At 36.8% G+C, this 27,181-nt stretch overlaps 1 protein-coding gene across 1 annotated transcript in view; it reads right to left on the bottom strand.

The window, feature by feature from the left end:
- The window catches only part of ADGRV1 (adhesion G protein-coupled receptor V1), a 510,622-nt gene that overhangs the window by 338,000 nt on the left and 145,441 nt on the right, over nt 1-27,181 (bottom strand). Inside the window, exons 60-70 of the mRNA XM_024734350.1 lie at nt 25,442-25,606; nt 22,302-22,419; nt 19,901-20,024; nt 12,618-12,756; nt 12,260-12,445; nt 11,768-12,000; nt 9,450-9,598; nt 7,449-7,650; nt 6,710-6,929; nt 4,428-4,667; nt 2,772-2,921 (exon numbers count right to left, since the gene is read on the bottom strand). Coding sequence (XP_024590118.1) covers nt 2,772-2,921; nt 4,428-4,667; nt 6,710-6,929; nt 7,449-7,650; nt 9,450-9,598; nt 11,768-12,000; nt 12,260-12,445; nt 12,618-12,756; nt 19,901-20,024; nt 22,302-22,419; nt 25,442-25,606 — 1,926 coding nt within the window. The remainder of the gene's footprint in view (nt 1-2,771; nt 2,922-4,427; nt 4,668-6,709; nt 6,930-7,448; nt 7,651-9,449; nt 9,599-11,767; nt 12,001-12,259; nt 12,446-12,617; nt 12,757-19,900; nt 20,025-22,301; nt 22,420-25,441; nt 25,607-27,181) is intronic.

Genomic DNA, 27,181 nt, shown 5'->3' with positions numbered 1-27,181 from the left:
ATCCCAGGAACGCAAGGATTCTTCAATATACGCAAATTCATCAATGTGATACACCATATTAATAAAATGAAGGATAAAAATCATATGATCATCTCAATAGATGCAGAAAAACCTTTTGACAAAATTCAACACCCATTTATGATAAAAATCCTCCAGAAAGTAGGCACGGAGGGAACTTACCTCAACATAATAAAGGCCATATATGACAAACCCACAGCCAACATCATCTTCAATGGTGAAAAACTGAAACCATATCCACTCTGATCAGGAACAAGACAAGGTTGCCCACTCTCACCACTATTATTCAAAATTGTTTTGGAAGTTTTCGCCACGGCAATCAGTGAAGAAAAAGAATTAAAAGGAATCCAAATTGGAAAAGAAGAAGTAAAGCTGTCACTGTTTGCAGATGACATGATACTATACATAGAGCATCCTAAATATGCTACCATAAACAACTAGAGCTAATCAATGGATTTGTTAAGTAGCAGGATACAAAATTAATGAACAGAAATCTCTTGCATTCCTATACACTAATGATGAAAAATCTGAAAGTGAAATTAAGGAAACACTCCCATTTACCACTGCAACAAAAAGAATAAAATACCTAGGAATAAACCTAGCTAAGGAGACAAAAGACCTGTATACAGAAAACTATAAAACACTGATGAAAGAAATTAAAGATGATACACATAGATGGAGAGATATACCATGTTCTTGGATTGGAAGAATCAACATTGTGAAAATGACTCTACTCCCCAAAGCAAACGACAGATTCAATGCAATCCCTATCAAACTACCAATGGTATTTTACACAGAAGTAGAACAAAAAATTTCACAATTTGTATGGAAACACAAAAGACCCCAAATAGCCAAAGCAATCTTGAGAAAGAGAAATGGAGATGGAGGAATCAGGCTCCCTGACTTCAGACTATATTACAAAGCTACAGTAATCAAGACAGTATGGTACAGGCACAAAAACAGAAACACAGATTAATGGAACAGGATAGAAAGCCCAGAGATAAACCCATGCACATATGGTCACCTTATCTTTGATAAAGGAAACAAGGATATACAATGGAGAAAAGACAGCCTCTTCAATAAGTGGTGCTGCGAAAACTGGACAGCTACATGTAAAAGAATGCATTTAGAACACTCCCTAGCACAATACACAAAAATAAACTCAAAATGGATTAAAGAGTTAAATGTAAGGCCATACACTATAAAACTCTATACTAAAAATAGAACTACCATACCACTCAGCAATCCCACTACTGGGCATATACCCTGAGAAAACCATAATTCAAAAAGAGTCATGTACCACAATGTTCACTGTAGCTCTATTTACAATAGCCAGGACATGGAAGCAACCTAAGTGTGCATCAACAGATGAATGGATAAAGAAGATGTGGCCCATATATACAATGGAATATTACTCAGCCATAAAAAGAAACGAAATTGAGTTATTTGTAGTGAGGTGGATGGACCCAGAGTCTGTTATACAGAGTGAAGTAAGTCAGAAAGAGAAAAATAAATACCATATGCTAACACATATATATGGAATCTTAAAAAAAAAAAAAAATGGTCATGAAGAACCTAGGGGCAGGACAGGAATAAAGACACAGACCTACAAGAGAATGGACTTGAGGACACGGGGAGCAGGAAGTGTAAGCTGGGACAAAGTGATAGAGTGATATGGACATATATACACTACGTAATGTAAAATAGATAGCTAGTGGGAAGCAGCCGCATAGCACAGGGAGATCAGCTCGGTGCTTTGTCACCACCTAGAGGGGTAGGGTAGGGAGGCTGGGAGGGAGGGAGATGCAAGAGGGAAGAGATATCGGGATATATGTATATGTATAGCTGATTCACTTTGTTATAAAGCAGAATCTAACACACCATTGTAAAGCAATTATACTCCAATAAAGATTTTTTTAAAAAACCAAAAATCTTGAGATAAAATGGAATGTTTAAAAAAAAAAAGAGGATATCTAAGATTTCAGAAATTAAGAATTCCCCCCTCCCAAAATCTGTAAAAAATTATCTTCTAAGAATTTTTTTACCTCCAAACCATAAAGTTTCAACTGAAGAAGTAACAATTAATCACCAATACAGGAAAAGAGGTAAGTTTATAGAGAGAGTTCACAAAATATGTTTTGCTAGCAAACAGATAACCTTGATCTGTTCGATGAATATATACTGATGATTTACAAGAGCATCTCGATTATATTGAAAATAAAGAATATACACATATTGATCTATGTTAAGAGAGTAATAGGTTTAGAGCAGTGATTCCAAGTCATGTTTTCTTGAAATGTTTCAAGGATTCCACAAACATTTAACTCAGTTCAAACAATGTTCTAAACTTCTAAAATAATAAACACATTTAAAGAGGTATATCCAAAAAAAGGATATATTAAGACTATATTAAGCAATTTATAAAAATCATGGATAGGCCTGTTCAGTAGGAAAAGCTTCACATTATAGCAAACAAAAAATTACAAAATAGTTCAGTCATTTTCTTCATCATTAAATATGAGAAAGATCTTTTTAACTTAATTGTAACTGAATTTAGAAAGACAGCCAGAGGTTGGTGCCGGCTAGAGAGTCCAAAGGTGCTCCAATGAGCCTTCTCAGCGTGTGTGAAAACTCATGTCACTTCAGTATATCTAAGACTTTAACTCTCCAGAACACGCAGTTCCTCTGTTCCTCTCAACCGCAGTTGTTAGGCAAATTACTACTCTACTTAAAAATCAAAGGAAAAATGATACCATAATCTCTCCCAGAGTGCCCTTGACTCTTTTGACAAAGAAAGTAATGATCAGGGGCCCTTCCAGAGCTAATGGCTCCAAATAGGTCTCCTCAGATAAAGAGTCGGGAGCAAACTGAACCACTCCATTTGGATCACCGAACTTTTGTATCTAGAAAGAGAAACAGAGAGCAGAGTGAAAATGTATATAACAGCTATGGATGAAATTACGGTATGCAATATATCAATACACTGATGTATTGTGTATATACAAGATAAGATAAGCTGAGGAAATGAAAGAAACACAATCACGATACTTGGATATAATCCACCTAGCTACCTGATTTTTAAAAACCTTCTTTATTTTGCTGATTGTTACCAAAACAGGTAGGTTCTTATCCCCCAAGGATAATGGGAATAAGTGTTCAGAAAACTACAATTGGTAGAATCACCAAAGGATAATACTTCAATGACTGAATTTAGCTTTATTCACCTCTCATTTGCTTCATTTAACCAGTTAAGTTTAGCTAACCTCTTTCTACTCGTTATGATATAATACAATATGGAGAGAAGCAAAGGCCCTGTGACGGTTAATTTAATGTGTCATCCTGGCTAGGCTACAGTGTCCAATTGTTTGGTCAAACACTAGTCTAGATGTTGCTGTAAAGGTATTTTGCAGATATGATTCATATCTACAGCCAGCTGACTTGAAGTCAAGAAAATTATTCTCAATAATGTGAACGGACCTCATCCAGTCAGTTGAACCGTAAAGAGCAAACACTGAGGCTTCCCGGAGAAGAAGGAATTGCGCCTCAGGACTGCAATTTAGGAATCCTGTTTGAGTTTCCAGCCTGCTGGCCTGCCCCACAAAATTCAAACTCAAGACTGCAACTTCGGTTCTTTCCTGGGCTTCCTGCCTGCCAGCCTGCTTTATGGATTTTGGACTTGCCAGACCCCACAATCCCATGAGCCAATTCCTTAAAAAAAAAACAAAAAACAAAAAAAAACTCCTTCTCCATATATATTTCCTAATAGTTCTGGTTCACTGGAGACATCTGACAGATACAGACCCCAGACATGAGTGTTTTGCAAACTTAAAAAAAAGGTGCATCTTTCAGTCTTTTTTTCAGTAACCTTGGTCCCCAGCACTTTCTTCCCAGATGGACTGGGTGACTCATGCAAAATATGCTGAACTCGGATCTGATCCACACCATCATTGCCCTAATTGTACAAGTACCATTCTTCCTTCCAACAATCTGACTTGTGACATCTGTGAATTTTTATGTACTTTAATGGCAAAGATATGCAATGAGTATGATATGACAACTGCCTCCTCTCTAAAAGTGCCAAATATCCCCAAAACATCAGATTTTCTCAGAAAGTGTAAAATAAGTATTTCTCATTATCTTAAAGCCTTTAAAAATTATCAATTGGGGCTTCCCTGGTGGCGAAGCGGTTTTAAAAATATATATATATATATATATATATATCAATAATGATGTTATGGAATAAACTAATATAACAACCAGAACATCTGATCCACAGGAATTACTATGACTTCATTTGGTCTTATAACTTTAAATTCATCATAAGCCCATAGAGTCTCAACAAATGTAAATGTATTTTCCAATAAATCGTTAAATCCAAAATTTTGTGGGCAAAACAAAGTCGGACTTACTGTTAATGTAACATCTTTAGCTCTGGAGTCTAATTTAGCTTCTCCTTTCACAAGTTTAAGTTTAATAATGAAAGTCTTTTCAACTTCAACGTCATCATGAGGATAGACTATCAGAATGATGCTTCTCACTCCACCTTCCCCATCTCCAAAGGAGAAGGACCCGCTCACCGGGTCAGCGATGTCTCTGTTCTGTGATGGTAAGGCTTCCTGAGAATTGGGTCCGACTATCTCCCAGTTTACCTGCAGGGTGTTTATTTTTTTAATAGAAACGATCAGCTTTAAACAAAGAATTACTTAGCAGGATATGTAGTATTAAAAATATATATAATACACGTGAAAATTATTCTAGAATATCTCCAGCAAATTCCTATGTTATCAACTCATGTTGTTTAAAACAATATTTGCAAATATAAGCTATGTATCTACAGAATATCTGTTTTCATGAATAGCAATGTCTAACAAGTAAAGAAAGATCTGAATACCCAGTCATTTGTTATCACCACAGGATAACAAAAACATAAAGGTACTTTTCTAAATATATATATTAGAGTAATATGGACTTTAAAAATATGAGTACAAACTGTCTTGCTAGTGCACAGCTTCTGTCTATCAAAACCTATTTGAATCAGACTATAAAATCATGTGAAAGGTCTGCTGGGCGTGCAGCAGTAAATATACTTAAATTCCTAGTGTAAGAGGAACAGAAATTTTCATAAATTGTTACAAGAAACAAAAATTTTATATTGCAACAAATGCATTTTTTAAAGTTTCTATAATTTAAAATTGTATACTTTTCATATGCATAAAGAAAGAAAACTGGGCACTTCTCTTTGCTTCTTTCATCTTTCATCAGCATTGGACACAGCTGACCGCTTCTTTCTCTTGAAACACTGTGTCCTGTCTTCCTTGGCTTACATGTTACTCACATAACACATACCTTCCTAGTTTTCCTTCTTTACTTCTCAATCTTTTTGGCTGGCTCTCCCTCCTCAGATCCCTAAATGTTGGGAGCCCGCGCTTGCGTCTATACCCCTTACATCCCTGTCTACACTCCTTAGGCCACAGAGTTTCAAATGCCTCCAGGTGTGTCAACATCTTTTGAATCTGTATGCAGTCCTGACCTCCCCACAACCCACACTCGAACTTCCCCCTGCCTACTTGCCCCTCCACTGGGGTGTCTAGTAGCTATCTCAAATCAACAAGGCCAAAACAGAACTCTTGCTTTTCCCCCAAGCTTCGGCATCTCAGTAAACAGCACTACAATTTAACCAGTTGCTCAACTAAAATTCTAGCAGTTATCCTTGATTACTCTCTTCCCCTCTACAAGCCCAGTGAATTTTTTTCTCCAAAACATACTCGATGCCCATTCCCATCTGGCCAGCTCCATCTCCACCCTTGTCTGAGCCATTGTCAGCTCTGCCCTGGGCTATAGAGGGCAAGAGCCTTCTAACTGCTCTCCCTGCTTCTACTCCAGCTTCTTGACAACCCATTTTCCTCACAGCAGTTATAAGTGAGCTGACAACCTGGTGACACCGACATCATTCCCCTGCTTAAAACTCTCTAATGGCATCCTATTTGCACTTAGACTCATCATCTTTAACCTGGCTTAGAAAGTTCTCTGTGACCAAACACCTACTGGCCCCTCTGATCTATCTTGTGCTGTTATCCCTTCATTTCCAAGCCCATCCACCACATGGACCTCTGCATACCGCAAACATGCCAAGTTTGTAGATCTGCACTAGCTAATCCCTCTGCCCAAATGCTCATCCCTCTAACAATTACTTGAGCACCTCTTTCTTATCATCTTTCAGCTTTAATATCACACCCTTACCATCCAATCAACAGTGGCCAGCAGGTCACTTATGATTGTGTCTCCTGATTTTACATTCCTGCGAAAAACTTAGTGTTATCAGATCATTTTCTTTTCATTTTTTTGTTTATTGTTTGAAAACTTTATGAGAACAGAGATGAAGTCTGTCTTGTTCACCAGTGCATTCTCAGAGTCTGGTACATGGAAAGCCCTCTACAAATACTTGTTGACTTTTACCAGAATCCTTCATTTAATTTTTAACTTTCTCTCAAGAGTGTCCTGAGGACAGCTATATGCCTTATGCATTTTTATGTACTTCAAAGGATTTTAGAAGCTGCTTTATACCTACTAGGTAATTAATAAGTATTACTGACTGTGAATAAATAAATGACTATATTTGAGGAATAAGAAAATCCAATACCATATCTATCAATCCAAATTATTTTTTAAATCACGGGAAGAATAACTCTACCTGAATCTCTCCCAAGAGTCCTCCAGTCCGCTCCAGCATCAAGGGTAAAATCATTGTAGAATTGGGATTAGGAATAGAAATTTTGCTTTGATTGAGAAATCTTACTACACCAAAGGGAGAGTCACTCTTGGCAATCGTGATTCTGCACACTAGGTGGCGCCCAAGGACCGCTCCACCAGTAGCTCCAATGAGCAGGATTTCAATGGGCTCCTCAAATTCACTGCATAGCAAGAAGGAGCAATTCTGTGAGTCTAAACATATTAAAATGCTTCTAAAATCCAAATAACTAGTCATTTTCAAAATTGGTCATACATATTCAAGGCACAGTAGTCACACACCAAGTGGTAAGAAGAGGGTGCTTAGCTAAAAGCACAAATGATCACTTCAACATTACATAAACTGGGATAGTTATTAGACTTTCTTCCCCTCTTTAATTGCTTAATGCATTAAGGAAGTGATCTGCAGGATGTTTCCACATTCTGATTAGACTTTTCAAATCTAGAAGAATAAAAATTATTATTTCTTCTTCTGTTTGAGAAAAAGTGAGGCACAATCACAATGGACTCCCAATCCCTTTTTCCCTATCTCAGCACCCCCTAAAGTTTCTCACTCATTTTTCAATGGGTACAAGTACAATCTAAAATTCTATTATCAGTGCAAAACATAGGTAAGGACTGGAGCACAATACTCATGCTTTACATATGCCCATGTTATTTCCAATATCACTAAGTAGTTTTACCTTTCATCGTCATCAATGATGGAAACATTTATAAAACTTAAGCTCTGCCCATGCTGAAAGGTGACTGAACTACCATGCAGTACATAATCAACACCATCAGGAACTGCAGAAGAGCTCTGAGAGATGACATCAGCTGTCACACGGCCGTAAGTGCCATGAAGCCTCACCACTGGAATCATGATCATCCCTACGTCCTCCTCCACTGTAACAGGAATTTGAAATTAATTGGTACGCCAGACAAAGCAAGTGACTTTTATAAGATTCAGTCAAATCAAACACGACAATTAAATATAACAGTACAACACAAGCACTCAATTTTTCCGCAGTTCATTTATTGCTTTAAAAAACAATTAGTGAAAATGTCATGACTTATTTTTTTTTTAGGAGAACTATAGTATGTCACAAGTTGAAAATTATAGTGAGCAGTGTAAGTTAGAATTTAAATAATCGATTTCATCATTAGCATAGCCATTCTTTCTCTGTGTGCCACATATAAATAAATAACCCTTGCTTTTTTGACAATGCTAGATGAGCACAAAAAACACTTAAAATATGTGTACTCAAAGGAAACCATTCTGGGGGGCTTCCCTGGTGGCGCAGTGGTTGAGAGTCCGCCTGCCGATGCAGGGGACACGGGTTCGTGCCCCGGTCCGGGAAGATCCCACATGCCGCGGAGTGGCTGGGCCCGTGAGCCATGGCCGCTGAGCCTGCGCTCCGCAAAGGGAGAGGCCACAACAGTGAAAGGCCCGCGTACCGCAAAAAAAAAAAAAAGGAAACCATTCTGGATTGTTTCTGCATTTTAACTGAAACATCAGTAATATAAAAACTAAGGTGTATGTTATTTATATCATATGAGCGCTTGAAAACTCCAGATATAAAGATGATTCTGTTACATTTTCAGTTCCTATGAAATCTACTTGTAAATCTGAAAATGTTTCCTCAGTGCTTGATTTCAACTTAAAAATTCTATTCATATTTTATTTCTTCTTCAGCTATGCTAACATATGTATATTAAAATATCATTTAATAGAATTCACGCTAGCCAAGGCTAAATAGTACTGAACTTACATTGTAATTATAAATGCATTGTCCCAAATATCCCCAAAGATAGTATATCAAACAGAAATCAGTGAACAAAAAAGATCCAAGTCCCATTTTTCTGCTGGTGTAAAAATGCAGCCTTTTTTTACTCACTGTAGACTGAAGTTCACAAAATGGTGATGTTTTCCAGGACTTTACCCATGAAGTCAATACAAATCAACTCCTAAAGTGATTTCTGATGAACTTTAAAAATGGCTAGATAACGAAAGAATCTGATGGAGGCAATGAAGCCAATAAATTAATTGCAACAAGAAGATACCATGTTTATTTTGAAAGGTGTATTCATATTCTGCTTTTGAATAAAATCAGAAAAAGCAGACACCTCCTTCTACCAGGAGGAAATACAACCATATATTCTGCATTCTGCTTCTACAAGAGGGGAGAATTGGCAAGATAAGGCAAGCTGCTATTAGAAACTGTTTCAAGAAAGCATGATTAGGGGTCCAGATACTACCTGCACCTGCGGTCCAGTAAAATATTTCAAAGGTGATTATTCATTAGGAAGTGAATATTCACTGATTTCTAATCACAAAGGAAATTAAGCATTACATAAATTAGAAATATAAGTGTTCGAAATATAAACATTTCAACAATCTTAAAGTTAAACATAATTTCTCTAAATGCCTTATTCCCAACCATTCCACTTTGCCATACAAAAGTGAGATTCAAGACTGCCCAAAGGTAACTCAAAATATATTTTAAAAATAAATATATATAAAGGCATATATAAATACATACAAAGGTGTATACATGTGTACACACACACACGCACGCACACACGCATGCACACACCCCAAATCAGGAAAATCTGCATACAGCAATTCAAACTGACAATGTCGTGCTGAGGTACTCTAATTCAGAAATTGGTGGTAAATTTATAAGTAACGTCACTGAACCTACCTTCAAAGGCAGTATAACTTGGGTCAAATTCAATGATTCCCTCTGCGTTATCATTTTTCATTATGATGATTCGGACAATGGAGATGTCTCCGATTTCAGGAGGTTGATCCACCTGAAGTCCATTTTCTTGGATGGTAAAATCATACCCTCTTTCAGAGTCATAAAAAATAAATAAAATAAATTGAGTATAATTGTTTAGCATGAATTGAAGAAGGGTCCTATTAGCTCCTATAATTTAATCCTATTAAGCTTTTTCATCCTTTTAAAGATCCCAACACGAAAATACTTTTCTTTTCTGAAATGATGTTTGAAATATATTTCTGTGCTGTTCCCAATTATCACCGCCTGCATAAAACCAAAACTAATATAAAGTTATTAAACTTAGGCAATAGGAAAAGATAATAAAACTATTAGGAAATTGGGAAGAAGTTGGAAAATGAACCTCTGGGGCTAGGAATGCTGAACGCATACTACAGTAATGGGTCACGGAAGGGAATGTACATTAAATTGTAGTGCACTCAAAGATGGAAACCAGCTTGGTTAGAGATCTACAGTGTTAAGTTGAGAGGGTTACTTTATTTATTTATTTTTTTTATGGAAGAGAGAGTTACTTTAAGGATATAATGAGTGTCATGCCACTAAAGAAATTTTAAGCTAAACCATCAAGATTCAAGAAAATATTCCAGTTTCTGCGAATATCAATTAAATCAATGCCTCTATTCTTTCATACAGATGGTAGTTTACTTGTCTAGCAATGTATTTCTGCTGAGAAAGTCTCTTTTAAAGATTGCTATTACTCCCATCAAAGAAAAGTTTTGACTTCCTGGGTTTTACATCGCTTTAATTCCTGAAGCTACCAAAAAAGATGGCACTAAACCATTTTAGTCCTTCCTTCAATTCCCAAATTCTATTTACCTAGTATTTTTAACCTACCTAGTTTGGAAAGGTTGAACGCTCATTAATTAGATTATATACAAGACAAAATTAGAAAACTGGGGGTTAAAACATTAAATGATAAGAGAAACCATTATCAGTAATCTGAGATGGATCATGGTTTAGCTGCTTACCGTAACTGAATATCAAGCCAGTAAACTTTCTAGCAACTAGGCAAATTGGGTTTATACTACTCTCCTTTTCAGATCAAAGGAAGCCTAGAAATTTATCTGGAAGAAAAACTTGTTTCCTCAGAATTCAGCTTAAGTAGGAATTGCCTTTTTTAAAGGGCAGCAGCGAGGACAAATGCCTCAAGCCCCACTTAGTCAAAAACACAGATGTAATCTCACACATAATGAGCTACATTTACCAAAGTTCACTCACTTAATTAAAACAGTCAGTGACTATCTCAAGTTTTAATACATTTAATATAAGTACAAATTCATTCCCATCGTCAGACACAGAATCATACCTGGGAAATTTAAGAGTTGAAGTGTTAGTGAGCCCACAATAATTTTTCCCGGGGGAATGATATACACTCTGCCTAAGTCATTCAGTGAAATATTTTAGTTAAAAAAAGCTTTAAAGCATTGCATTAATACCACAAATGCAAAAGCATTTTCATTGCATGCACAAGTAAACTTCCTTTAGGACATATCTAAGTGCAAACATTATTCCAGTTGAAGGTTGTATGTAAGCCATAGGTACAGAGGTACTTCTTGAGCCACTTAACCTGTAGGTATTCCATCTATTTCATCATGCAACACGTACTTCCCACCCTTGTTAATCAAGTCGCTGCACTAAATCAGAGAATGAGAGGGACTCAATATGGTTAACTCTTGATTTTCAATGAAAACATGGTGCATTAACTACCAACCATCTTTTACTCAAAATTTTCTCCCCTGCTTTAAAAATGCCATTGGGCAAACATCTACCTCATTCATCACAAAGAAGACAACACTGTACAGCCTTCAGAGACATCAAGGAAAGAAATCTCTCAGTCCAGCCTGTTCCCTGGTGTAGAGACAGAGATGGAGGAACCAAAATCTGCCCCACCACCTGACCTTTGACCTAGAGAACAGCTCCTCTCTTTCCTCACCAAATTACTACAAGCCCACACCATGTTCGATTCCCCTGCTGCCCAGAGTGACTTCACACAACAGAAACACATACTTTCAATTTTCAGGAAAACATTTTATTCTAGAACATTGTATAATTAACAGTCTTTACCACCACTGTCCTGGTCTAGTGTCACATAAATGTGAGACAAAGCAGGGAAAGGCTGTTTTACAGTCAGTTCAGTATTAATCCCTGCACAACCTAGCTTTCACTCATCCTTTCTCTCTGTTTTGTTTCCTTTTTCCTATCTTTCTCTTTTACTTTACCTTCCCAGGAGTTCCACCTTTGTAATCACTAGGGAAAATTCCTCAGGGCCTTCAGGAAGGCTGTCATCAAGGATTTCAATGTGCACACTTTTCACCGTCTCCCTCGCTTCAAAGAGGAGCGGCCCTGGTGGAGGGATGAAATCCACGCCGGCCTCGGCTGTCCCACTCACAGCCTCAAACCAGAGCCTCACGGGGCCAAAAGAGCCACCCGAACGGATGATTGTGAGGTTAACCTATGCAAGAAGCAGTTTTTTATTTTGGATGAGTACTCTACCAGACAAGACTTAATTTTGAGTGTCTCTAATCCTATTTACCAGGATTATGTCGAAGTTACATGTAAATTTATCAAAGTATATAAATTCTATGTTAAAATGATATCAGGAACACATTAAGTAGTTTGTGAACACTTTGGAATATGAACAGAGAAACACATTTTAAAGATCACTCAGGATATAAAAAATAAAAATGATATTTAAGCATTTCATGCTCCACCTTTTGCACTTCCTCTGACACCCAAAGTTGTTCTTGTGAAAAGGCGAATCGTCCATAGGGAAAGTCACTAGCCACCACTGTGATGTTGGCAGTGCTGCTGGCTTCACGCCACACACCCCCGTCGCTGACTCCAGTGAGCTGAAACTCATAGAAACACTTTTCCTCAGGAATGTCATCATTCAAAGCCTAGAGAAGGACAGAAAGAGCCATGAGCAGTAGAATCTGAACATTTAAAAAAATATATCTATCATATAAGCAAAACAATGAACTCTGTAATACTGACCACCTCCCACCACCCCACCCCCCAACCACACACACACACAGCAAAGGGCATAACAGCAATCAGTAATACTGATACCTGTAACACTACAATTGCCGCAGACTGTCCATCTCGCATTGTTAGTTTTCCTGAAGTTTCAGCAAATTCCCCCATGGAAGGAGGGAATATCCTCCAGTACACTGTGACCTCCCCAGAAATCGCGGGGCCACGAACGAGGCTACAACAACACACAAATGTATATTTCATTTTTATTGAAAAGAGCTTTTCCTAAATATTTGCTCTATCCTTCAAAAATAAACAATTTTCAATTATTTCAAGAATATTATGAATTTCAATAACCCTATCTATCAACTATAAAGCAAAAAAAGTCTTTTAATTCCAAGACAGTAACACCCAAAATACTGAGCTTGTGTAAATCTGCTTGACAAGAATATTAGGAAAAGCTGAACACTAAAAGTAGAAGGTTTAAAGGAATAAAAAAAAGCACGTATGGACTTTTCACTTACTACACAAGATACAAAATACAAATAAAGAACAGTAAACACTTCACACATGCAGTGCTAATGAAAAAACTACCAAAACGATAAAGTTCTGACACAAATTCAGCTACTTTATTGATAACTGCTATCTCATTCCTCATGAGAAAATTTATGATAAACAAAACTGCCTATGATCATACTACCCTAGTTAAATAATAGGTCCTAATTTTAGAACAATCAGAATCATCAAATCTTTGATCCAGATGATTTTTGAAGGAATGATTCTGGAGCTGAGGCACACAAGCTTAAAGAGATGAAGTAACTCCTATTTTACATGGTTAGTGACAGAACAGGGCTGAAAGCACAGATTTCTTGATGTTACTCAGTGTGCTCTCCTTGGCATGGGGTTGTGCAAATCATCAAAAAAACAGTCAGAAACCTTCTCATGGCCTACCCAGCTCTTTGGCGGGGATAATGGTGGACTATGGGAGGGCTCACACCAAGGAGTACTACCCAGAATTACTGCTGCAAGTGTCCTTGTCCCCACGGGGAGCCACAGCCACCCCTCCACCTGTGCAGGAGACCCTCCAACACTAACAGGTCCAAGGCAGAAGGCAGAAGGTACACACTCCCATTCCGCAAAGAAAGAGGTAGAGGGACCTTAAAGTAGCATTTTTTAAAAAAGCTGGGTGGCTGACAGGGTCTTGGTGCTCTGGCCGGGTGTCAGGCCTGAGCCTCTGAGGTGGGAGAGCCGAGTTCAGGACACTGGTCCACCAGAGACCTCCTGACCTCATGTAATATCAAACAGCGAAAGCTCTCCCAGAGATCTCCATCCATTTCAATGCTAAGAACCAGCTCCACTCATCGACCAGCAAGCTACAGTGCTGGACACCCTATGCCATACAACTAGCAAGACAGGAACACAACCCCACCCATTAGGAGAGACGCTGCCTAAACTCATAATAAGGTCACAGACACCCCAAAACAAACCATCAGACGCAGTCCTGCCCACCAGAAAGACAAGATCCAGCCTCATCCACCAGAACACAGGCACTAGTCCCCTCCACCAGGAAGCCTACACAACCCACTGAACCAACCTTAGCCACTGGGGGCAGACACCAAAAACAACGGGAACTACGAACCAGCAGCCTGCGAAAAGGAGACCCCAAACACAGTAAGTTAAGCAAAATAAGAAGAGAGAGAAACACACAGCATATGAATGGAGCAAGGTAAAAACCCACCAGACCTAATAAATGAAGAGGAAATAGGCAGGCTACCTGAAAAAGAATTCAGAATAATGATAGTAAAGATGATCCAAAATCTTGGAAATAGAAGAGACAAAATACAAGAAATGTTTAACAAGGGCCTAGAAGAACTAAAGAGCAAACAAACAATGATGAACAACACAATAATTGAAATTAAAAATTCTCTAGAAGGGATCAATAGAAGAATAACTGAGGCAGAAGAACAGATAAGTGACCTGGTAGATAAAATAGTGGAAATAACTACTGCAGAGCAGAATAAGGAAAAAAGAATGAAAAGAACTGAGGACAATCTCAGAGACCTCTGGGACAACATTAAACGCACCAATATTCAAATTATAGGGGTCCCAGAAGAAGAAGAGGAAAAGAAAGGGACTGAGAAAGTATTTGAAGAGATAATAGTCGAAAACTTCCCTAATATGGGAAAGGAAATAGTTAATCAAAAAATACACTAGAAAAAAAAAAAATACACTAGAAGGAATCATGAGCAGAATAACTGAGGCAGAGGAACATTCTACATAGTGGAAATAACTACCGCAGAGCAGAATAAAGAAAAAGACTGAAAAGAATTGAGAACAGTCTCAGAGATCTCTGGGACAACATTAAATGCACCAACATTCCAATTCTAGGGGTCCCAGAGGAAGAAGAGAAAAAATAAGGGACTGAGAAATATTTGAAGAGATTATAGTTGAAAACTTTCCCAATATGGGGAAAGAAATAGTCAATCAAGTCCAGTAAGCTCAGAGAGTCCCATACAAGACAAATCCAAGGAGAAACACACCAAGACACATATTAATAAAACTATCAAAAATTAAATACAAAGAAAAAATATTAAAAGCAGCAAGGGAAAAGCAACAATTCACACACAAGGGAATTCCCATAAGGTTAACAGCGGATCTTTCAACAGAAACTCTGCATGACAGAAGGGAGTGGCAGGACATATTTAAAGTGATGAAAGGGAATAGCCTACAACCAAGATTACTCTACCGAGCAAGGATCTCACTCAGATTCGATGGAGAAATTAAAATCTTTACAGATAAGCAAAAGCTAAGACAATTCAGCACCACCAAACCAGTTCTACAAAAAATGCAAAGGAACTTCTCTATGCAGGAAACACAAGAGAAGGAAAAGACTTACAATAACAAACCCAAAACAATTAAGAAAATTGTTTGGAACATACATATTGATAAGTACCTTAAAAGTAAAAGGATTAAATGCTCCAACCAAAAGACATAGACTGGCTGAATGGATACAAAAACAAGACCCATACATATGCTGTCTACAAGACACCCACTTCAGACCTAAGAAAACATATAGACTGAAAGTGAGGGGATAGAAAAAGATATTCCATGCAAATGGAAATCAAAAGAAAGCTGGAGTCGCCAATTCTCATATCAGACAAAATAGACTTTAAAACAAAGACTACTACAAGAGACAAAGAAGGACACTACATAATGATCAAGGGAGCAAACCAAGAAGAAGATATAACAATTGTAAATATTCATGCACCCAACAAAGAAGCACCTCAATACATAAGGCAAATACTAACAGCAATAAAAGGGGGAATCGACAGTAACACAATCATAGCAGGGGACTTTAACACCCCACTCTCACCAATGGACAGATCATCCAAAATGAAAGTAAGCAAGGAAACACAAGCTTTTAATGATACATTAAACAAGATGGACTTAATTGATATTTATAGGACATTCCATCCAAAACCAGCAGATTACACTTTCTTCTCAAGTGCACATGGAACATTCTCCAGGATAGATCACATCTTGGGTCACAAATCAAGCCACAGTAAATTTAAGAAAACTGAAATCATATCAAGCATCTTTTCTGGCCACAACGCTATGAGATTAGAAATCAATTACAGGGAAAAAAACATGAGAAACACAAACACATGGAGGCTAATCAATATGTTACTAAATAGCCAAGAGATACTGAAGAAATCAAACAGGAAATCAAAAAATACCTAGACAGAAATGACAATGAAAACATGACAATCCAAAACCTGCTGGATGCAGCAAAAACTGTTCTAATCCAGGATATATCATATCTTGGGTGACAAATCAAGCCTTTGTAAATTTAAGAATATTGAAATCATATCAAGTATCTTTTATGACGACAAAGCTATGAGACTAGATATCCATTACAGGAGAAAATCTGTAAAACTTACAAACACATGGTGGCTAAACAATACACTACTTAATAACCAAGTATCACTGAAGAAATCAAAGAGGAAATCAAAAAATACCTAGACAGAAATGACAATGAAAACATGACAATCCAAAACCTGCTGGATGCAGCAAAAACTGTTCTAAGAGGGAAGTTTATAGCATCACAAGCCTACCACAAGAAACAAGAAAATTTCAAATAAACAATCTAACCTTACACCTAAAGGAATTAGAGAAAGAAGAACAAACAAAACCCAAAGTTAGTAGAAGGAAAGAAATCATACAGATCAGAGCAGAAATAAATGAAATAGAAACAAAGAAGACAATAGCAAAGGTCAATAAAACTAAAAGCTGGTTCTTTGAGAAGATAAACAAAATTGATAAACCATTAGCCAGACTCATCAAGAAAACAAGGGAGAGGACTCAAATCAATAAAATTAGAAATGAAAAAAGAGAAGTTACAACAGACACTGAAGAAATACAAAGCATCCTAAGAGACTACTACAAGAAACTCTATGCCAATAAAATGGACAACCTGGAAGAACTGGACAAATTCTTAGAAAGGTATAACTTTCCAAGACTGAACCAGGAAGAAATAGAAAATATGAACAGACCAATCACAAGTAATGAAATTGAAACTGTGATTAAAAAGCTTCCAACAAACGAAAGTCCAGGACCAGATGGTTTCACAGGTGAATTCTATCAAACATTTAGAGAAAAGCTATCACCCATCCTTCTCAAACTCCTCCAAAAAATTGTGGAGGAAGGAACACTCCCAAACTCATTCTATGAGGCCACCATCACCCTGATACCAAAACCAGACAAAGATACTACAGAAAAACAAAATTACAGACCAATATCACTGATGAATATAGATGCAAAAATCCTCAACGAAATACTATCAAACAGAATCCAACAACACATTAAAAGGATCATACACCATGATCAAGTGGGATTTATCCCAGGCATGCAAAGATTCTTCAGTACATGCAAATCAATCAATGTGAAACACCATGTTAACAAACTGAAGAATAAAAACCATATGACCATCACAATAGATGCAGAAAAAGCTTTTGACAAAATCCAACACCCAGTTATGATAAAAAGTCTCCAGAAAGTGGGCATAGAGGGAACCTCCCACAACATAATAAAGGCCATATACTACAAATCCACAGCAAGCATCATTCTCAATGGTGAAAAACTGAAAGCATTTCCTCTAAGATCAGGAACAAGACAAGGATATCCACTCTCACCACTATTATTCAACATAGTTTTGGAAGTCCTAGCCATGGCAGTCAGAGAAGAAAAAGAAATAAAAGGAATACAAATTGGAAAAGGAGAAGTAAAACTGTCACTGTTTACAGACAACATGATAGTATACATAGAGAATCCTAAAGATGCTGCCAGAGAAAACTACTAGAGCTAATCAATGGATTTGTTAAAGTAGCAGGATACAAAATTAATGCACAGAAATCTTTTGCATTCCTATACACTAATGATGAAAAATCTGAAAGAGAAATTAAGGAAACACTCCCATTTACCACTGCATTAAAAAGAATAAAATACTTAGGAATAAACCTACCAAGGGAGACAAAAGACATGTATGCAGAAAACTATAAAACACTGATGAAAGAAATTAAAGATGATACAAACAGATGGAGAGATATACCATGTTTTTGGATTGGAAGAAACAACAATTGCAAAAATGACTATACAACACAAAGCAGTCTACAGATTCAATGCAATCCCTATCAAATTACCAATGGCATTTTTTACAGAAGTAGAACAAAAAATCTTAGAATTTGTATGGAGACACAACAGACCCCGAATGGCCAAAGCAATCTTGTGAAAGATAAAGGAGCTGGAGGAAACAGGCTCTGGACTTCAGACTATACTACAAAGCTTCAGTAATCAAGACAGTATGGTAGTGCCACAAAAACAGAAATATAGATCAATGGAACAGGATAGAAAGCCCAGAGATAAACCCATGCACATATGGTCACCTTATTTTTGATAAAGGAGGCAAGAATATACAATGGAAAAAAGAAAGCCTCTTCAATAAGTGGTGCTGGGAAAACTGGACAGCTACATGTAAAGAATGAAATTAGAACACTCTCTAACACCATACACAAAAATAAAATGGATTAAAGAGTTAAATGTAAGGCCAGATACTATAAAACTCTTAGAGGAAAACATAGGCAGAACACTGCATGACATAAATCACAGCAAGATCCTTTCTGACCCACATCCTAGAGAAATGGAAATAAACAAATGGTCCTAATGAAATTTAAAAGCTTTTGCACAGCAAAGGAAACCATACACAAGACAAAAAGACAACCCTCAGAATAGGAGAAAATATTTGCAAACGAAGGAACAGACAAAGGATTAATCTCTAAAATACACAAGTAGCTCATGCAGCTCTATATCAAAAAAACAATCAACCAAATCCAAAAATGGGCAGAAGACCTAAACAGACATTTCTCCCAAGAAGATATACAGATTGCGAACAAACACATGAAAGGATGCTCAACATCACTAATCATTAGAGAAATGCAAATCAAAACTACAATGAGGTATCAACTCACACCAGTCAGAATGGCCAACATCAAAAAAATCTACAAACAGTAAATGCTGGAGAGGGTGTGGAGAAAAAGGAACCCTCTTGCACTGTTGGTGGGAATGTAAATTGATACAGCCACTATGGAGAACAGTATGGAGGTTCCTCAAAAAACTAAAAATAGAACTACCATACGACCCAGCAATCCCACTACTGATCATATACCCTAAGAAAACCATACTTCAAAAAGAGTCATACACCACAATGTTCAATGCAGCTCTATTTACAATATAAATCTAAAAAAAAAAAAAAAAAGTTCTGAAGAACCTAGGAATAAAGATGCAGCTATAGAGAACGGACTTGAGGACCCGGGGAGTAGGAAGGGTAAGTTGGGACAATGTGTGAGAGTGGCATGGACATATAAACACTACCAAATGTAAAATAGATAGCTAGTAGGAAGCAGCCGCATAGCACAGGGAGATCAGCTCGGTGCTTTGTGTCCACCTAGAGGCGTGGGATAGGGAGGGTGGGAGGGAGACACAAGTGGGAGGAGATATGGGGATATATGCATATGTATAGCTGATTCACTTTGTTATACAGCAGAAACTAACACACCATTGTAAAGCAATTATACTCCAATAAAGGTGTTAAAAAAAAAAGAAAAGAAAACTTCTCATGATCTAACGTCAAGATAACTCAAAACATACCTTCAGTTTTTATCAAAAATATGTTCTACTCTCCACAGGATTTTACAAATATATAAAAAGACAATGCCTGAAGAATATGTCTGTATTCAGAACAATGTATTTAATTAATAATACTAATTATTTAAATAAAACTTCAAAACCCTCACCTAGGCAAACAAAAATTAGAAAACCCTTACCTGATGACAGCAGTACCATTATATTTTGCTGTGGGTTCCCCAATGAGGACGTGCCTAGATGATGGAGCTATCCCAACTTCTCCTGACATTCCCTTATCTCCTCGAATGATTATTGATGCGCTACCTGAGTTGAAGATGATATATATACCACTTATGTAGAAAACACATGGATTCACTTAGTACATGCCTGGCAATGTTCTAAGGGCTTTACATATACTAATCTTGTGAGTTAGTCCTCATGACAATCATATAAGTTAGGTACTAATATTATCCTCATTTTACCAGCGCAGACATTTAAGCACATAGAGGCATTGAAGACACTAAGGCAAATGACTTGCCGAAGATCACGTTTTAATGAAAGGGATAAAGTGGGCAGTACTTCCACTATCACTCCCATGATAAGTAAGTACTCTTCTACCATGTGCATTAATCCACTTCTACAGTAACCATTTTGTAGCTCACTGAAATGGGTTGTGTGGCTGTATGTATTAGCTATGTAGCAAAAACTAGAATTCTTGGGGGCCCTTTTTTATTTTTAATTTTCTGACTCTGCCATTTGCTTCTAAGTGTTCCTACTAAAATTGAAATAAAAACCATATCAAGTAATTTGAGTATTCATATCATAATTTAGCAGTAACTTAAATAAAATTGTTTGCAGAAGCACACATAAAGGATTGGATTACTATACTATCACTTTCTTTGGCAATGGATTAATGGGATCAAGAGTGGTTTGTCAAGTGCAAGTATATCACAGTTAGAACTATATTATGAATTTTTTATATTAACAAATGATTTACCTTGATCCACTGGTATATTCTTGTTCTTGCGTCTAATTAGTCTATATAATATCAACCCTGACATTTAACACGATGTAGACAACTGAGCTGACTTAAGACTTATGGAAGAATATAATGCAAAGATATGATTCCCTCAAATGCTTGCTGGAAGTACTCTAGATATAAATGCAAAAGGAATAACTACCCTAGGTGATTTCATAGGTGACAGTACACAATACTCTACAATTCTGCGAATTTCCTTAGCCACGGAATTCTGCTTCTTTGACCACGAACCCTTGCATAGGATGAAGTTCTTGATGGCAAAAAAGGACATGCAACAGTAACTAAGCTTTCATATCAAAGTTGCTGGGCCATTTTTTATGGTTATTACTATTTGTACTATAATGAAACCATTTTAGATCCAGTAATCCCTTCTCTCCAGACCGAAGAAACAAATTTTCACATGGACCATAGGCAAATGAGAATTATGATGCCTGTTTCTGAAATGTAAAAATCTAAGTAATTACCTTCTGATCAAAATAGGCAATAGATAGGCTGAAAGAGACATAATAAGATGCTAAGTTTTAAAATAACATTTTATTAGAAAAGTAACGTGATCATTGTAAGTAGGTGTAGAAAACATAGGTAATCAAAAACAACTATCAACATTTCAAATAAATAATTCCAAACATGTTTATGACATGCACGTGACAAAAACAGGATTACACTGAACATGTTGTTACAAAGCCTATTTTATTAATGTAACAATTATCCATGTAATGAACTGTTCTTAATTTTAATGTAAGTAAGGCTTTTTCTGCCACATTTTTTGAATAGTTGCATAGTATTCTGTTACATTTAACCAGTCTCCTACTGTAGGATCATTTAAGAAGCTTTCATATTTTACTTTATAAACACTGCTAAAACAAACATCTTTATCTTTTAAAAAATCACACAGCTAAGTAGTATGAAGTCTTTGGCGTATGACCTTACCAACATTGGGTATGGTAATTTTAGCTTAAAAAGTCTTTAGCTGTTATACAAGTAGGCTAACGTGATCATTGTAAGTAGGTGTAGAAAACATAGGTAATCAAAAACAACTATCAACATTTCAAATAAATAATTCCAAACATGTTTATGACATGCACGTGACAAAAACAGGATTACACTGAACATGTTGTTACAAAGCCTATTTTATTAATGTAACAATTATCCATGTAATGAACTGTTCTTAATTTTAATGTAAGTAAGGCTTTTTCTGCCACATTTTTTGAATAGTTGCATAGTATTCTGTTACATTTAACCAGTCTCCTACTGTAGGATCATTTAAGAAGCTTTCATATTTTACTTTATAAACACTGCTAAAACAAACATCTTTATCTTTTAAAAAATCACACAGCTAAGTAGTATGAAGTCCTTGGCGTATGACCTTACCAACATTGGGTATGGTAATTGTAGCTTTAAAAAGTCTTTAGCTGTTATACAAGTAGGAAATAACATCTTTATGATTTAGAAAATGTTTTAGGAATTATAAAAACTAATACTACCTATCTTTGTAACTATTGAGTATCTGGTTACATTTTTCTAAAAATCTACTTTTTTCCAAAAATGTCGATTTCTCTTACCTTTTATTGGAGATATTTCTACCTCATCAACTGGTACCAGCTGAATGGTGAAACTCCTGTCCTCCTCCCACATGGCGTCTTGAAGTGTGTGCAACACAATGGTCTTCTGGAACTCAGTCTACATCAAATGAGGAGGAATAACACATTTTCCAGATTGACCGAAGTTTTGAACTCTCATTAGCAGAATAACATTTATGTTCATAAGCATTTTTTAAAGTGTGTCCTTTCTGTGCCCTAGAATTATGAGTTTCTGCTAGAGAGAATTACTATGTAAAAATTAGCTCTGAGCATAAATCCGATTAAGGTTCGTAATAGGAAAAAGGGGGGGAAATGTTAACACAACTTTTAAACTTCCTGAAATTTTTCAACCATTGAAAGTTCGATCACTTAGAATTAAATGGTCATAGCATGATGTAAATAGATGAACGTCATAGGTTTAATACTTATAAAGGTTATCTTTCTACTACCCATTTTTACTCCTTGCCCTCTACCCACTCCTGCTTCCTTCCCATTCCTTCCATAGGTGTTGATCTCAAGCATTTTCACTATTATTCCTTCCCTCTCTTGGCTTAAACTTAGCTCAGTAATTTCTTGGAACATGGGCTAAGTTTTCAGTGTAGGCTGGAAGAGAAAGAATAAGGAAAAGCAAATATATAGAAGACAACCAGCTTAATACTTCGAGACATAACCGTGACAGAAATCACTTTTATCTTCACCGCCTCCTCCGTATACTGATAAAAAACCCTCAAATTTGTCCTATGCACCACTGATTAATTTTCTATAGTTTGAATTCTGCTGTTTATTGCTTCTTATGTACATCTTAGTTCCACAATCGCATCTCTTCTTTGAGATTTTTATTATTAAAAGCATTATTCTAATCTCTTCACTCAAGCTGTCCTCTCTTCATAAGAGTCTTTTTTTTATATTTTACAGTAACTGTACTTCCTAAAAATTTTATAAGAGCTGCTAGGAAAATGTATACTTCCTGCCTCAGACCTTATTAAATGCACTCATGGAAAATCTATAATTCCTGGGATGCAATTAATCACTCCCATCCCTTTTACTCTCTGCACATTGTCAATTAGCGGCTCTGAACTATATGCTTAGGTACAAAGCCATTTGTTAGAATGGAGACGTAGGTATGTCAGTAGCTGAATATACAAGAACAGTAAAGCTATTATGCAGAGGTACATGGAACGAACCAGGTTGGTAAGCAGAGAACAAGACGGAGAGGGTCAAGTCCAGGGTGACCCATAAACTCACCCCTCCTGATACAGTACTCTGAACAAGGATGGCCTTATTCCCTGGGGTAAAAGATCAGACTATTTGCCATTTTGGTACAGATATCCTGCTCAACATCAGAAAATCTTTCTAATCATCTGGGAAGTAGATCTAGTAACTGGGAAATGACTGCTCATTATTAATATGGAAAATCTTTACAGAAATTTCAAAGTAATTTCTAAATTCTTCTCATGACAAATGAGAAGTTTATAGAGGTTTAGGGCATGCAACCGAAATGTTTCTTGAGCCATCGCATATCAGAACCTAAGAAATGAGTGGATGAAATATCTGTGCCATCTGGCTTGAGATCTTTAATTCCATTAGAGTAACCAACACCTCAAAAATGGTGGCAGAATGTCTAAGTGGCAAATGGATTGCCAGAGGGCATCACCGATTAATTTATTCATCACCTATTAGAAAACTGAATGAAAATAAAGTATTTGCTTTTGTGTTGTTTGGTGTTGAAAGCTCTGATAAAAGGTCAATAGACTCAAAAAAAAAATAGATTGACCATGTTTCATTGGGATCATCTTATCTTTACGTGTTTGGCCAAATTTCTTTTAGAAAACCACCTTGGGGACCTTCTAGTCTCCTATTTAATTTTTTAAATTCTATTTCGTTTACGGAAATTCATCTGCTTAGATTTTCTATATCTACTATTTACCTATTAGAGTCAATTTCATATAGATATTTACATTCATTTGTCTAGATATGTACAAAGTAATCTCTTAAAATTTTATACTTTCTCTTTTAATGGTTCTTTCTTGCTTGTTCTTATTTTGTGAAGTTACTTTTTGTTGCTTTTAAAAAAACTTATTCATCAGTTCTACTGTTTTCTGGTTTTTAACTAATTTCCTTTTGCTTTCGTTTTTACTAACTTAGGAAAGATTTATGAAAACATGAAAGCAAAAACCATAAAAGATTGATAAATCTGGACTCTCCAGTTTCTTCTCTTTGGTCTATTTGTCTATCCCAGAGCCAATATCATACTGTCACATTTACCTGTGCTACATATTATCTTAAGTTTAGTTAGGAAGGGGCACCCTCCATTCTTCTTTGTGAGTTTCTGAAACTATTCTTGGTCTTTTGCATTTCCATATGGATTTAAGAATCAGCCTGTCAATTCTCTTCCACCTCTCCATCCCTCCTTCCAGGAAAAAATGAGTTCAGAGTTTGATAGATAAACGCTCCTTGGTTCTGGTTACACTGCATTCACAGTGAAACTCTGTGCTCAGATTAACTGGGAGGAAGGTACAGCCAGTATTCCCTCCGAGAGGCTCTGCGTTCCACATTTCAGAGCCTGAAGTTCTGTGGGTAAGACGCTGCCACTGGATCATTTTAAGCAGGGGGTGGCATAACGAGATCTTCCTTATAGAAAAATAACCCTACTCAGTGGCATGGATACTGGACAGAAAAGGGAAAAGACATGGAGTGGGAATATCAGTTAAAAGACCATCCAAGGAAAGATGATGGAGGCTCGGATTGTCACAGCCATGACAGAGTATGAGAACAGAAAGGGTATTTAAAAGGGAAAACTGACTAAATTCAGCTGTCAAATATATGCAAGAGTTACAGAATGGGTAGAGATGGGGATGACACCCAGATGTCCGGCTCAGTTGACTGGTTTTGCCCTCAATCAGGGAAGGATATGTCAAGAAAAGAGCAGTTTTAAGCGTGGGATGTAGGTAGTGTCTGAATTAAATTTCAGACATCTTGGGGTGGTGTGTGTGCGTGTGTGTGTGTGTGTATGTGTGTGTGTGAGTGATTTTTCTCCACGGTGCCTATGATTTCAAAAAATTCAGAAAATCAAACAAAGACAAATTAGAGAAAAACTACAGGAGTCCTGATGACGATCATACCTCATCAAAATGAAGTGTCCCATTCAAAGGACTGAGGTCATCTTTAGCCATCTCATCTATGGTCCACTGAAGTCGGATGGCTCCTTTTCCTCCTGGGGACCGGACAACTGTCAATGTCACATATGAATCAGGGTCATCAGACAAAAGGGATTCATCAACCATTACCTGAAAAAAAGAAAATCCAGTAAGGTTAAAAAAAAAAAAAAAAGAGTGAAAAGCAGCAGGAAGAACAAACAGAATCTCATTTCTCTTCTCAATGACTGCAATTTTTGAATTCAGAACTCTAATCACAGCATGTTACAATCATGTGGCAGAAAAAAAATGTTTCACCAAATCCCATTCCCTTTTTGCCCTAGACACTCAGCTACTTGGCATTTCCTAGCCCCTTCTTCAATTAGGTGGAGCTTGTGACTGAATTCTGGCCAAAATATTTCAGGCATAAGTGAAGTATGCTAAACATTGTCTGGCCATCAACTTCACACAATCTTCCACATTCCCTCTTTCTCCATTTGCTGGATGACTAGAGGAGGACAGAGTCACAGATGGAGAGACTCTGGTGCCTGAGATGCCAGTTGGAGAAGAGGTGTCCATAAGACCCCAACTAGGAACACTGATGTAGGACTTTTGCATAAAGAAGAAATGAACTCTTATTAGATTAAGAAACTGAGATTTGGGGGTTCTTTTATGGCAGTCAGGCTCCCCACATAATACAGACCTAATATGAATTACACATATTGACTCTGTGAAGCAAAGTCCAAAGTGAGCCTATACTATGCACTTGTTATGTAAATACAAAAATATAACACAATGCTTTCCATTTTCAAGAAAGACACTTAACGAGTGTATAATTCAGTCTTGTTGGGTTTTTATTTCATGAGATTTTTGCATTGGTGCCAAGAGTAGGGATTTGGAGCCAACTGATATTTGTTGAGCTTCTATTATGTGTCAGTTCTTGCACATACTTTATCTTATTTAAGCCTCACAAAAACTCTAAGAAAGCTGAGGAGCACAGATATACATGTATTTGGAGAAAAGGAGCCTGCGATTTAGTTCAGATGTTTTGACTCCACACGCAGTGCTGTTCAAAGCACTCCTGAGACACCAGAAATATCAAGTAAGAAAAAAGCAAAGTGAGAAAGAAAAAAAATCCGTTATAAACAAACTGCGTATATAAGTCCTTTTCGTTTCCATAGATAATAATATTCTAGTTTCAGTTTCACAAGCATATTTCCAGGAGTCTCTGCGATTCCCAGTGCTTTGGTATACTCAGCACATTTCCCTGTGAGAAGCTTATTAATTTTGACAGATTAATGCCAATAATCCTTTCTCAGTGTTCTTCAGTTCTGAATATAATCTGTCTCACCAAATAATGCTACCAGAATGTTCACTATGCACACAGTATTGTGTCTCTTAGATACAGGTTAAAAGATAAACTCCAAGTTATCAAGAGCTATTGGCTATAAGAAAGATAGGATACAAGGAAAGTAGCCACAAAGGGTTGAGCCGCAAGCTACTACTAATATTATCAACAATTAAAACAGCAATTGACACCTATTGAGGGTAAAGCCCAATCATATGTGCTTTACATGTATCAACTCACTCCTCACAACAAGGGATTGGGTACCTTAAATCTTACTTTTAGACTATAAGACAAGTTGGAAACCTGAGGCTATTACAATAAGACAGTAGTTCCCAGATCAAGGATGCACTAAAATTGCAGTAAGGTTTACGACAGCAGTT

This window comes from Neophocaena asiaeorientalis, unplaced genomic scaffold (genome assembly GCF_003031525.2).
Source record: "Neophocaena asiaeorientalis asiaeorientalis breed wild unplaced genomic scaffold, Neophocaena_asiaeorientalis_V1.1 scaffold184, whole genome shotgun sequence".
NCBI classification, from domain to species: Eukaryota; Metazoa; Chordata; class Mammalia; order Artiodactyla; family Phocoenidae; genus Neophocaena; species Neophocaena asiaeorientalis.
Note: the sequence above shows the minus strand (reverse complement) of the source record. Positions and strands in the feature narration are given on the sequence as shown.